This window comes from Ceratotherium simum, chromosome 4, assembly GCF_057802395.1.
Source record: "Ceratotherium simum simum isolate JZ-2026a chromosome 4, ASM5780239v1, whole genome shotgun sequence".
In the NCBI taxonomy this organism is placed as follows: domain Eukaryota; kingdom Metazoa; phylum Chordata; class Mammalia; order Perissodactyla; family Rhinocerotidae; genus Ceratotherium; species Ceratotherium simum.
Genome location: NC_141903.1, coordinates 39,775,188 through 39,787,862, shown reverse-complemented (window position 1 = coordinate 39,787,862; position 12,675 = coordinate 39,775,188). Strand labels below are relative to the sequence as shown.

At 54.6% G+C, this 12,675-nt stretch overlaps 1 protein-coding gene and 1 long non-coding RNA gene across 5 annotated transcripts in view; one reads left to right on the top strand and one right to left on the bottom strand.

The window, feature by feature from the left end:
* LOC106803349 (uncharacterized) overlaps positions 1 to 12,675 on the top strand; it is a 161,498-nt gene that overhangs the window by 52,121 nt on the left and 96,702 nt on the right. The gene's annotated exons all lie outside the window — the stretch shown is intronic.
* CXCL14 (C-X-C motif chemokine ligand 14) lies at positions 4,234 to 12,281 on the bottom strand. 2 transcript variants are annotated; one of them, XM_004420174.3, is made up of 4 exons: positions 12,017 to 12,214; positions 11,743 to 11,848; positions 7,892 to 8,005; positions 4,234 to 5,394 (listed from the first exon to the last, which is right to left on the bottom strand). In XM_004420174.3, exons 1-4 carry the CDS (start codon positions 12,078 to 12,080, stop codon positions 5,379 to 5,381), a joined length of 300 nt encoding a protein of 99 aa, XP_004420231.2. In that variant the 5' UTR covers positions 12,081 to 12,214; the 3' UTR covers positions 4,234 to 5,378. The 2 variants fall into 2 exon arrangements, with proteins under 2 accessions (XP_004420231.2, XP_087285895.1); XM_087429769.1 differs by lacking the exon at positions 4,234 to 5,394 and adding an exon at positions 5,401 to 5,634 and having other exon boundaries at positions 12,017 to 12,281.

Here is a 12,675-nt window from a genome sequence, read left to right as displayed (position 1 = left end):
CAGGGAGCAGAAGCCCTGCTCTGGGGCCAGACTCATGTGGGTTTGAATCCTGTGTCTACCACCTACTAGCTTTGTAAATATCGGCAGTGTATTCACCTCCCTGAGCCTCGGTTTCCTCATCTGTAAAGTGGAGCTGATAATAGTACCCACCTGTTACCAGGATTCAATGGGATGAGGCATGTAAGGTCCTCAGCACCGGGCTGGCCCACAGTAAGCAGTCACTGTACCAGTCACTGTTGTCACTGTTCTCACACGGCCTCAGGGAACTTGGAGAGCGCTTGGCTGAGGCGCACCAGGCTCTTTGCCGCCCTCTGGTGGCGCAGATTAGAGCGGTCTGGCGTGGGGGAAGCTGGGAGGTGTTACCTTAAAAGTAAGAAAATTGCTTTGGGTTTTATTGCTTTCTTGATAACCTCCAAGAATATCTATTCAATTGTTCAAAAAAGGAAGGACAGGAAAATATCCTAAGGGCTCTACAAGCAGTACATCTTCCTTGTGTGGGAGAGTAAGCAGAAAAGCTGTAGTGGGCTTCCTTGCCCGTGAGGCTGGGGAGGCCCCAGCCACGGTTCCCTGGCAGGACAGACGGGAGGTGATGATGAAGGAGAGCAAGAGAGAGGGATGAAATGGGAGTGCAGGCTGGAGCTGTGGCTGATTTGGCTGGACGTTCTGCTGGGGCGTGGCTGGTGTTCCTGAGGCCCCTCTGAATTCCCTCAGCACCCTTCACTTTTCCGCCCTCAGCGCTCTCTGTCCTTGTTGGCCTGTCTCGTGGCACATGGACACTGGAGCCATGGGCCACTTCAGAGCCAGCATGGAATCAGCACTTCCTATTGTTGCCTGAGAACAACGTGCGATTTGCCGTGAGTCCTCCCAGTTCCGGCAGAGGTCTTGGTCAGGGGTCACCTGCTCCAAGACCGGGTGAGGCGCCCGTTCAGGGTGCTTCTAGAGCCTGCGTGTGGCCCTCTAGCATGGTGCTTAGAGCACCAGGCAATTTCAGGCAGTGTCTTTGTCTCCCTTGTAGCCTGAGTTTATGGAGGGGCCGTCCCCAGCATCCAGCGCGGTGTGTGACACGTAGCATATGCTTCATAATGAAACAGTGGCTGGTGGATGAGCGACTGAACTCTGCCCTTGAGGATAAGGCCAGCACCTCAAGCACCGTTCCCCATGGTGCTCAGCATAGGGCTTTGCATGTCATAGTAGCTGAGTGAATGAGTGCAGAAAGGATGTTCTCAGGGAGCTCCTTAAGACGAAGATTAATTCATAGTGTTTGAGTATGTTGTAAATGCTAGCATAGGTTCTGGGAGGTTTTTACAAAGAAGCATAAAACAAAGTCCCTGTCTTCTAAGAACATATCTTGTTAGAAGTTCAAGTTAAAATAAAGCTATTAAGTTGTAGTACAAGTCATGTAATGACTCAGGGCCAAAATGAGCCGTCCAGATGGGTGTTAGAGTTGGTACCCGAGGTACAGGGCAGGCTCCATGGGCTTGTGACATATGAGTTGCACAGAACCGTGTGCCAGGAAGGGCTCTATGCTGGGGTTTAATACTCTGCTGTTGCCATCTTGAAATTCTTAATAATTTTGGGTGGGGGCTTTGCATCTGTTTTGCACCAGGCCTTGCAACTATGTAGCTGGTCCTGACCCCAGGTCTGAGGAGACCAGGAAAAGCTCCTTGGTAGAGGGGGGATCTGAGGAGGGTTTGGCTGGGTGGAAATGATAGCTGCAGAGCTGAGCTGGAGCTCCCCAGGCTGGGGCTGTCCTGGTGTCAGGCCTGGTGCAGCAGTGCATACCTGCTCAGGACGTGCTTGTGAAGAGCGGGAGGTCAGGGGTGTGGCATTTGGATCCTGAGGCATGCCTGTCTGTGAGGAAGTGGTGGTTCCAGAGGTGGGGACTGCATGGCATGGTCTCCCCCTTGTGCAGAGGAGTGTGCTCACCCCCTGGAGAGGCCGGAGAGCCACTCGGAAAGGCGGCCTGGCCTTGGTTTGCTGCACGAGTTACTGTCCTTTCTGGAATGTGGTGGGTGGACGTCTCATAGGGCTGCTGGGAAGCCCAGAGGAGAAAAAGGACAGGAAACAGCTCTGTAGGCGGGAAAGAGGGCGTTCTTCCCGGGCGCTGAGCACAGTTCCTGGCACTGGAGGGCCCTCATTTGGTGTCTGGTGACGTGTTGGGGCTGAGAGCCCATTCTTAGTGGTCCAGCTAATACCTGTCTGGTGGAGGACAGAGTCCAAGTCATCCACAGAAGCATAGCCCAGGCTTTGTTCTCCAGGGACACACGGTTTCTGTAGAGTCGAGACATTTACACACAAAATCTCCACTCCTCCGGCTCTCTGACGGACAGGGATGTGACGTCCAGCTCTCCCTCCACTTTCCGTCTGTGCCTCCTCAATGCGTTGCTTAGCTTGTCTGGGCACCTACAGCAAAGCAGTGTTGGGAGGGTGGAGAGGGAGCATGCAGGGCAAGTGCCCAGGTCAGTGCTGTACGGGGACGTTGTTTCTGTTATTAAGAATCCAGTCTGTGGTTTGGGAGGTCAGAAAATGGAGGGGATACGTGGGCCAGCAGTGCTCGAGCAGAGCCCCAAGCCAGGGTGAGGAGGGGTGTGTTTTTTTTTTTTATTTATGTGTTTTTTTGTGAGGAAGATCAGCCCTGAGCTAACATCCATGCCAATCTTCCTCTTTTTTTTTTTTTTTTTTTTTTTTTTGCTGAGGAAGACTGGCCCTGGGGCTAACATCTGTGCCTATCTTCCTCCACTTTTTTTTTTATGTGGGACGCTGCCACAGCATGGCCTGACAAGCAGTGCATCAGTGCGCACGGGGATCCGAACCCTGGCCGCCAGCAGCGGAGCATGAGCACTTAGCCACTAGGCCACCGGGCCGGCCCCGGTGTGGTGAGTTTAGAGTGAGTGGAAGGTGAAGGTGAAGCGAGCCGATGGAGCTGTCTTGCGTGGGCGGGACTGGGGGTGTGGAGGGGGTGGAGGGTTTGGGGACTGGAGTGGTCATGGTGAGGCTCTTTCAGCTAACTTCCTTACAGCGGCCCCTCCCACTGGTGCTGATCTGGGGCCAAGCAGGTTCAGGGCTCCTGGCGGAGGGGCCTGGCCTCTGCTCTCCCCTGCCCTGGTTTGCACCCTCCTCCTGAAGCTCTCCTCCTGCTCTGTTCTGTCTGTTGGTGTCTGGGCTGTCCTGTCCAGACTCCCTTCTTCCTCCATAATAAAGGGGAAGGCGGGACCAACTCTGGGCGTTCTGGGCATTCACGGTCGCCCCGGCCCAGTGTGGCCTCAGCCCGCCACCCCCTGCTTCCCTCAGCAGAAAGGCTGTCAGGCTCAGCCACTGGAGCGGTGTGATGAGTGACCTCAGGCAACTTTCTCGACCTCTCTGGTTCTCAGTCTCCTCGGGAATACATTTGGTGTAACTCGGCACTGCCAGGAGATGAGGCTGTGCTGGAAAGGGTCTGCAGCAGCACCCTGCTGAGGACATGCTAGGGCAGGGTACTTGCTCGGTGGCCCCATAAGCGTTGGCAGAGCCAGCTGTGACGTCAGGAAACCATGTGGAGACATGTCTCCTTGGGTAGACCTGCAGAGTGTGGGGGATCCAGGCGGGCACAGGGCGGCCTGTTTCAGGGCCTGGCTGACTTGGATCCAGTGAGATGCGGGGTTCAGTTTGTGCAAAGTGGCCTGCTTTTGTTACTATGAAAGGCGCTCACGTTTACCAAGTGCTTCCCACGCCCTGGTATCCTGAGTGCTTTATGTGGCTTGCCTCCTTCAGTCCCCAGAAGTGCCCGGAGGTATTCACTCATCATTGCCATCTTGCAGAAGCAGAAACGGAGCCTCAGCATCTCCCCGGCTGTGGCTCCCAGACAGCCTGGCTCCAGAGCCTCACAGCCTCTCCGTGGGCACTTCCCGCCCCTCTCTGAGTCCCACTGGAATCCTGGGGCCCTGCACTGCAGGGTATTTTGACTGGTCCCCCATCTACTAACTTCTCTAAATGGGGACGGAAGTGTGCATCAACCTGGCTATTCTGGTGAACCTGCCCCAGGTGTGGGAGTTGGGGAAGAGGCATTAGCCTGGAGGCCTGGCTTCCTGTCTTCGGGACTGTAACAACATTCTATAGAGGTAACAGCGTTGACAGGTATTTGGGAAACACCAGTTTTCCTTCCCAGTACATTTGTCGCCGTTTATCCAGGACTTGGTAAACATTCACTTGTCACCTTAGCTTAATTAAATAGAAGAAAAGGTCAGTAGTCTAGAATTTTGGTACATTTCAAATATATTTTATTACTTTTCTTTTTGTCTTAGAAAGAATATGAAACCTGCATGCAGCGCTAATGGTGTCTGACATTTACATAGCATATGACACAGCAGTGCAGGGCGGCGTATACTGAAGGGGCAGCGTGTGGAGGGGGCGTCGTAAGAGTATATTTACAAAGGAGGGGGCTCGTGGTCATCTCAGCTTTCAGAGGGGGACTGCACTGTTTATCACTGAAGAAGGACGTGGGAACCACAGACAGATCGCTTTAGTACTGCTTCTTCTGCTGCGATGAGGGAGAGAAACATAGGTGACAGTTCTCCCTCGTCAACAGGATGTGTGTCCGTAGCTGTATATTGTGCATGGATTCATACATTTTTAAGTTTTCTTCTAAGGTTTTTGCTAACAGTGTCGGGAACTTCACGTGCTTCCGAAGCGTTCAAGATTGAAGCCGTGAACCGTTCACAAACCCTCAGGTTGGAGAGAAGACCTAGCCCCTTCCTTAAAAAGACTGTGTGCTTTGCCATCCCAGGACCTTGGAAATGTTTCCTAGAGTGTGTAAAAATTAACCGGGGGGGATGAAGCACTTTTCTCTAGCAGCCAAACTCCAGGTCCTTGAACAGATGCAGAGAGATCTGTTCCTCCTTGCCCAATGACCGGGGCGGCTGCAGAGTTCCCCCGAGCCTGTGGCGACCCTGGGCCCAGGAAAGCCTGTGGCAGCTGTGCCGAGGCGCCAAGACCTCAGGGCGGAAGCTTCCCGCGCTAGGAACGGAGCAACGCTGCTATGAAATGTCTCAACCAAGCTGCTGTTCCTCCCAGGCGCTTATAAAGCTCAGATGTGCAGTGATGTCTGGACGAATACAAAAAGCATTTTTTTAACAAAGAAAAGGCATGAGTTTCCCCCTTTTCGGTACAAAGCAGCCTGTGATGAAGTCTGGAGCGCAAGAGAGACGGGTCTCACATCTGGAAGCCTTTTGCACACAGCTATAAAATGTAAAAACTGACCCTTGGTAAAAAGTGCTTTGTAACAATATATAATTTGTGTCTTATGCATACTGTGAGAAAGAAAGGGTTGGTTTTTTTTATCTGCAGAGTCCTTTGCTTGTCTCCCAACGGGTGCAAAGTCTTCCCAGCGGGAACTTTTCACCCTACTCTTCGTAGACTCTGGGAAGAGGAAACACTCGTGTAAGTGGTCAGCACATGACTCAGGTGGTGCGCAGGCTGGTGGCTGAGCTGCTTCATGCTTGTCTGCAGGAGTGCCCCCTCCCAGGACTGCAGGAGCCCAGAGAAGTAGGGGGATATCTCAGAGGATGCCGTCACATGGACCACAAAAGCCCACCCGAATCTGGATTTGTACTTTCTAAACAGCTTCCATCTCTGCCATCTCATTTTATCCTCGAAGTCCTATGAAACAAACCCTCTTTGTAGGTGTGGAAACTGAGGCACAAGAGACTTAAGATTTGCCCAATGAACAGTGAATGTCCTGTCTTCAGCATGGGCAGGGAGGGGGCGGGGCAGGAGAGCGTCCCTTCCCTCAACTTCGGCTTGACTCTGTCTATGTATTTTGCCTAAAGAATGCATGTCCTCCAGAAAAACACCAGTCTAGAAGCCGCTGCTTGAAGACTAAAGGGTGGTTAGTGGGGCTGGGGCTGTCACAGAGGCTGTGCCCGGGGTTACTTCCTCTGGTCATTGTCAGGCCTGTATGCATTCACAAGCTTACCGGTCCCCTCACCTCCCAAACCATCTCGATTTAGGTACTGCAGTCCCTTTTCTCCTGCCCTATGGCTGCCCCAGGGCCACACATCACACTGAGACTCCCCATTGCTCCCTCTGCCTCCTTCCTGATTTCTGAGTAAGACACCTAATTATGCATTGAAATCAAATGCCTGATGCTGCTGCTTCCAGTGGCAGCTGGAAGCTCTGGGCTCTGAGATGCTCGGAGTCTCCAGTCTGCCCCCATGGGCTGGCCCACTGCCTTCTCCTTCCTCTACCCGAGGTTCAGCATTCTCTCCCTCTCTGCAAAGAGGACTTCAAGATAGATCCTTTGTCTCCCTTCCACATTCACGAAGACACTTGCAACCTTTTACAGGGAGAGGAGAGGTGGGGAGGGCAAGGGACTGCTCCCTTCTCTCCCGGGGACACCTCAGCATTCCAAGAAAGAGGGATATGCTCATTTTGTAATGAAGTGACGACGGGAGGTACAGGAGGTGCCCCCACTGCCCTCATCATTGGCATTTGCAGAAGTAAAAAGAGTGGCTGCGTGGGCCCACGCCTGCCTCCTCTTCATGGAAGCTGCGCTCCGGGTGGAGGGGGAGGGGCAACGTGCGCCAAAGGCCTGAGTCTCTCCCAGCAGTTGGATGAAGGTGTTCTCACCACCCCCATGAACTGCCCCAGGGTTAGCCTCGTCCCACTTTTGATGACACAGGGCCTGGAGGGTGACGGACAGTGGACGGGACAGGTCCTGCTTTTGCCGTGTAAGCTGCCTGACCAGACCAGAGAGAGGGCTTCATTCCTATCACATTTACAGAAAATAATCTCACGCTCTCATCACTTTCTATTTCAAGCAACTGCAGACAAGGCAGTTCTGGAGACAGCACAAAAAGCTCAGGTAGCGGGGTTGGGCCCAAGTGTCAGCTGTGGGAGAGCTGGTCCCAGCTGAGCTTACGGTGGAAGGGCCTGCTGGGCGGGGCGATGGGAGGGGTGGTGCAGGCACCCGCTGTAGGGAGGGGAAGGTGACACTGAGAGGCTCCCAGGCAAGTCACTCCCCCCCACACCCTTAGCCTTGGGTTCTCCCTCTGCAGGAGGTCACCCGCGTGTGTGTGCTTGTATATGTATACGTTTCCCTGGCCGTGCTAAGCAGGTACAGATGTAAACAGGCTCTGAGTGTGCCAGGACTGGGCCTGTTCCAGGACAGGCTCACCTTGATGTGGTATGGGGGAGCCAGGGAGTTGCCTCCCCTCTGAGGCCAGACACGGACCCCAGGAGATCAGAGCTGGGAAGCCATCTTCTGATAATGGGGAAACAGAGCCCAGAGAGGGCAAGGATCTGGTTCCGGGCTCTCGTCATCTGGCTACTGCTGCTCCCTGTGGTTAAGAGTGGCTCTGATTTTAAATTTCTCTCAAATCGAAGGTCCCTCCCTGCATCTGCATGGGAAGGAGTTTATCAGGTTTCTGGGCAGCAGGGGGCATGGGGCACCTCGAGGGGAGAATATGTTGTTCACCTTGTGGTTGTACCTACAGTTTTATAGTTAATAAACCCAGTCACTTAAGTGGTCATGTTTCACCCCACAAGAATCAGAGAGAGAGCCATGCCAGGTGCTTGCCCAGCCATTTGACAGAGGGAAACTGAGGGTCAAAGAACTTAAGTTACTTAAATAAGAAGAGGAATTAAGACCATAACATAAAAGTTAGAATGAGACAAACTTTAGTTCACAAGAGGATAAATTTTCAATGCTTACAGCTGTCCAACAGAGCAATAGCCTGCTTTGTTAAGTGGTGAGTTCCTCGTCCCTGGGGTTATATAAGCAGTGTCTCGGTATTTGCTTGCTGCGGCTACTATGGTGGGTGTTCACGCATTGGACAGGGCTAGATGGCCTAGAAGGGGTCTGGGATCTGGATCTGGTGAGAAGGTAGGAAAGAAGGAGAGAGGAGGTGGGGCATACCTGCGCTTCTCGTTCCAGGCGTTGTACCACTTGATGAACCGCTTGGTGCTCTGCAGCTTGGGGTGCAGGCAGTGCTCCTGACCCCGGTACCGGGACACGCTCTTGGTGGTGATGCTGAAATGGAACGAGATGGGGAGGAGGATTGAGGACCCTGAATGGCAGCCCCTCAGTGTGGCCTGTGGGTGGCCCTGGTCTGTCCCAATCAGGGCAGTGAGAGACTGTGGCCTCCTCCCTCCTTTCAAGGGAGCCTACCCAGGTGCTCACTCCCTGGCTGGCTCTTTGGAAGGTTCTGGGTGTCCCTTTAATCTCTGACTCCCCATTAGGGTATAACCCTGTATGGAGTGATCAGGTCTCACTTTTCCCCCTGGAGCCCTCAGAGTCTGGGCTAGTTCCCCACCCCCATCTCACCCCCATGCAGAATGTTGTCTAAGGGCTATGCCTCCCTTGGGGAACAAAGGTCAGAGGATGCTTCCAGCTCCTCTGAACCTGGGCTCGAGAGGTGGAGAGAGCTAATACCAGCAAGGTGCACATGCCAAGACCTCTCTCCTTGGATTTGAGGAGCTCCACGGCAGGGCTTGGACACACTCTGCACATGCTATGGTCTCTGACCCTTCAAACCCCAGTTCCCGCAGATCCTCTGCAGATTGTCCGGGGGCTGTGCATTTGTGATCCTGAAGCTAAGTCTTGGTGGCCTTGAAGCCCATTTTGATTCCTGGGCATGAAGGGCAGGAAAATGAGATCTCCCTTCAGGCCTCTATCAGCCAATGTTCCAACACCCAGTGGAGGCCTTGCCACGCAGTAGAGAAGCAGGTGGCATTGTACAGAGTGTAGGGCCTGGGTTTGAATCCCAGGTGTGTCTGTGGGACCTTGGGTAACCTCTCTGAATCTAGTTTGCCCATCTGCAAAATGGGTATAATAATAGGACCTACCTCTTAAAGTTCTGGGATGATTAAAGGATATAATCTATGCAAAGTGCCTAGCGCCTGGTAGATGCACAATGAATAGTTACTGTTATTAGTAGTTGTCATGGAAGATGGGATGGCCAAGGAGAAAGAGAAGCCTTAATGTGAGCTCCAGCCTGGAGGGGGAGGCAGGACTGCTGTCCAGAACTGCTATGTCCTTCTCAGCCAGGGCTGCGCCAGGGTGGCAAGACTTAGGAGGAAGCTTCTGGATAGGGGAGGAAGGATGGTGTTCAAGAATAAAGGACCATCTGGGAGACAAGGAAAGTGAAGGTGAGAGGTGAGGATGTCAGTTCCTGAGAGGTCCCAGCAAGAGCAAGGTATGGAGGAGGACTGGGGTGCTGGGGAATGGGGGAGGGCAAAGAGGGGCAGTTGGAGGTTGGAGCGGGAAGAGCAGGAAGGGAGAGAGAGAGGTCAGCTAGCCCCCACAGGTTCCCAAGGTAAAGTGTCAGGTTGCATGGGCCAAATTCTAGAAGGGAGCAGGGTCACCATGAACTCGGGGTCTCCCAGCTGACTGACAAGGAGAGAAAACCGACTCTTGCCACCAGAGCGGGTGCAGAATGTTTCAGGGCAACCTGTTCTCGTCCCTTCCCTGTGCTCTCAATTTCCAGGGCCCCCAGCATGGCCTCAGCTTCTCGGGGCAAGGACAGGTCTTCTGCTAATGCCAAGTGACTGGGCCCTGACTTCACTGGCCCTGTGTGTGAGGCCTGGTTCTCCCCATGTCCTGTACCTCCCTCTAGGTCTTGAGCATGGGGCCAGGCTTCAGAGTGGTGTCTAGTTGTTCTCCTCCACATAATACCTAGTTCCTCTGCAGGCAGTCAGCGCATGCATTGCTCTTTCTGTCTACAGAAATGCTGCTTTTGCACTTGCAATGAAAGGATGTGCAAAGGCTGATAAAACCCCCCTCCCCAGTTAGGTCAGTGTACAGGCTGAGGATCTCAAATCCTGAAGGTGGGGGCAGCAGGAGAGGATGCTCAGCCCTCGCACCACAGTGCTCATGTGCTCTGGCACAACACTCGGACTGTGAAAATTGGTTGTGGGGTGAAGACATGAGGATTTCTGCCCCCAGCAATTACGCAGAAATTCTGGGTCCTGTGCCCTTCTCCTCAGCAGTTCTGGGGTGCCGAGGGTTCTGGCAAGAGCTCAGCAGACATATGACACAAATTGCCCTTTTTAGAAGCTGGACTCCCCTGGACCCTTGGGTGCAAGGACTCCCACTTGCAAAGCAGACTGCCTCACTCAGCCTCATCAAGAGATTTTTGGGGCGATTCAGGGTGAGCTGTAAAACTTGCTTTTGTTCAGCCTTTGTGGCTGAAAACCTGCTTTGGCAAAAAGTGCTGGCCCCTCATCTGATCCCGAGAGTCTCTCAGGAGCTCGAGAGGGGAGACGCCCTCCAGCCCTTCAGGGATGGGGTGGGGACTCCCGGAATGGGGTGGAGGTTTTGGAGAGGGTGTGCGGATCTCATGAGGCCCCTGCAAGTTTTCACATGGCTACATAACGCCTTCTGACATACTTGCCCGGCTGTCAGTTTCCTCTCTATTCTGAAAAGTTTAGCCAGGAAAAAGAGCAAGCCTGTTTACTGAGGATTCTGTCCTTCGGAGATGTGCCTGCACTGCATACCCGACTTCTCTCCTGCAAGGTCTCAGCAACCAGCTGGGTGTGTGGAGCATTTTTCAGCACTTAGAGGAGTGCAGGACTTGACTTGCAAGTCCTTATCATTTTTGGCCCCCAGGCTGGGAGCCAGGAGGGGCTTGTAGCTCCTCTCCCAGCTCATGTGACCCCTGGCCCCCATCAAAAAGGATTTTCTGGCACTTTTTCTGGACTTGGTCTGCAAGGCAAAGGGGCAGGGACAGGAGGTTAATTTAGGTGCCCGGGGAAGGGAGGCAGTGGGGTTCAGCTCAGGCCGCTGGCTTTCCTAATCCTAACTTCAGCCCGACTGTGCAGCCCCCAGGTGGCAGTGGGGCGTGGGGGCTGCCTTTGCAGACTGTGTGGAGGCCTTTGGGCCAGCGGGTCCAGGGGGTGGAAGGCACTTGCCCAGACTGTGAATAAAGTGTGTTCTGTTTTGGGGGGAGGGGAAGAGGGGCAATGGTCCGTGGCAGATATTTGGTAGCTACTTTGCCAAGGGCTCCCTGCCTGGCCAAGAGCGTATTGATGGGGAAACAGTGGTGCTGGCCTCAAGTGGTTAATTGGGAAGACAGAGGAGCAAGGAAACTCAGTGTTCTCTTGCTTTGCCCCAGTTTTAAAAATATTCCCCTCATCCCCTCCAGCCCTGTGGCTCATTAACCCCAGCAGAGCACTTTCCACAGCACTGTTCAGGCTCCGGGACCCACAGGAGTCCAGCTGGTGACGGAAGAGCCAGGATCATTCCCAAAATGAAATCTCTAGAAGCCAAAAACTGGCCATCCATGGTCCCCTGAATGGAAAAAGGATCTGAACGGAGAGTCTGAGGACTTAAGACAATATTTGCTTTAGTCCTCTCTCCAGTAACAGGAAGGCAGCACGCCTCACAGTTTGGATGCGAGTTCAGCAGTTCTGGGTGTGTTTTGAGTGATTTCAATCTGAGTGTTGTAAATTGGCACACAGGAGCCATTAACCCTTGATCGCCCTAGAAAGGTGGGCAGTGCAAACACCGAGGCTACCCATTTGAATCCCAGCAAGGGTGATCCTCCTAGAGGCTGTTTCCGCAGCATGGGACAGTGACCCTCTTTCCAAACTCTCTTCCAGACTGTCGTGCCAGCGTCCCAAGGACTCGCTGGGCAATTACAAAGGCTTCGCCAAGGCCTTGCCAAAGGCAGAGAGAAACGTTTGTTAGCGCGACCCAGCCCCATGCTGTGCCCCAGCACCAGGTTAAGAGCAGCGCGCACACGCTCGCGGTGAGGAGCGAGAACTCACATAACCATCTTCTCCTCGCAGTGCGGGTACTTTGGCTTCATTTCCAGCTTCTTCACGTCGCTGTAGCGGATCTTGGGCCCCTTCCGGGAGCACTTGCATTTGGACCCTGCGAGAGAGCGCGCGGGGGCCGCTCAGTTGCACGCGGGGTCTCCTGCTCCGCGACCGCCCTCGGTGCCCACCCAGAATCCCCGGGGGCCCAGGAAGCCTAGCAGTTGGCGCTTGGGTTCTCCAGGACGGGGCAGGACGGCGACAAGGGACCTTCCGGGGCACTCACCGTCCACGCGCGCGGCGCACAGCGCCAGGAGCAGCAGGAGCAGCGCGGCCGTCAGGAGCCTCATGCTGGCCGGCGGGGCGCGGCGCGGGAACAGGGACTCGGGGAGGGCGCCCGCCAGTCCGTGCGGCGGCCCGGAGACGCCGCCCGGCTCGCCTCTCTCTGCCCGGAGCGCGCCTGCCGGCCCGACTGGCTCTCGCTGCGCCCGTCGGTGGGTGCCTCGGGGCTGTCGCTGCGCTGCGCTCTGCGTTCGGCTCCGAGCTCTCTCCACAGCCTCCCTCCGCCCGCCCGGGCCTCTTTTAAATCCGCTCCTGCCCTAGCCGCAAGCGAGCTCATTAATATGCAGAACCACTCGGTGACTCACTGAGATTTCTCAACGCGATGGGAGGAGGAGACCTTCCCCGCCCGCCTGCCGCCTGCCCCGGGACAGAGATCGCAGCGGCGCACTCGGAGCCACGCGCGCACACGCACACACACTCACATCCGCTACCTTCTCGCTCCCGCACACGCTCTCCTTCACGCACTTGCACACCCAGACTCCAGCACTCGCCCACGTCCAGTGCCCCAGCTCCACTGGACAGTACAGAAGCTGCTTAAGGGCACTGCTTTTCTGATTCGCATGATTCCTTCTGGCCAGACAGGCCTCCAGACAGCTGGAGTTC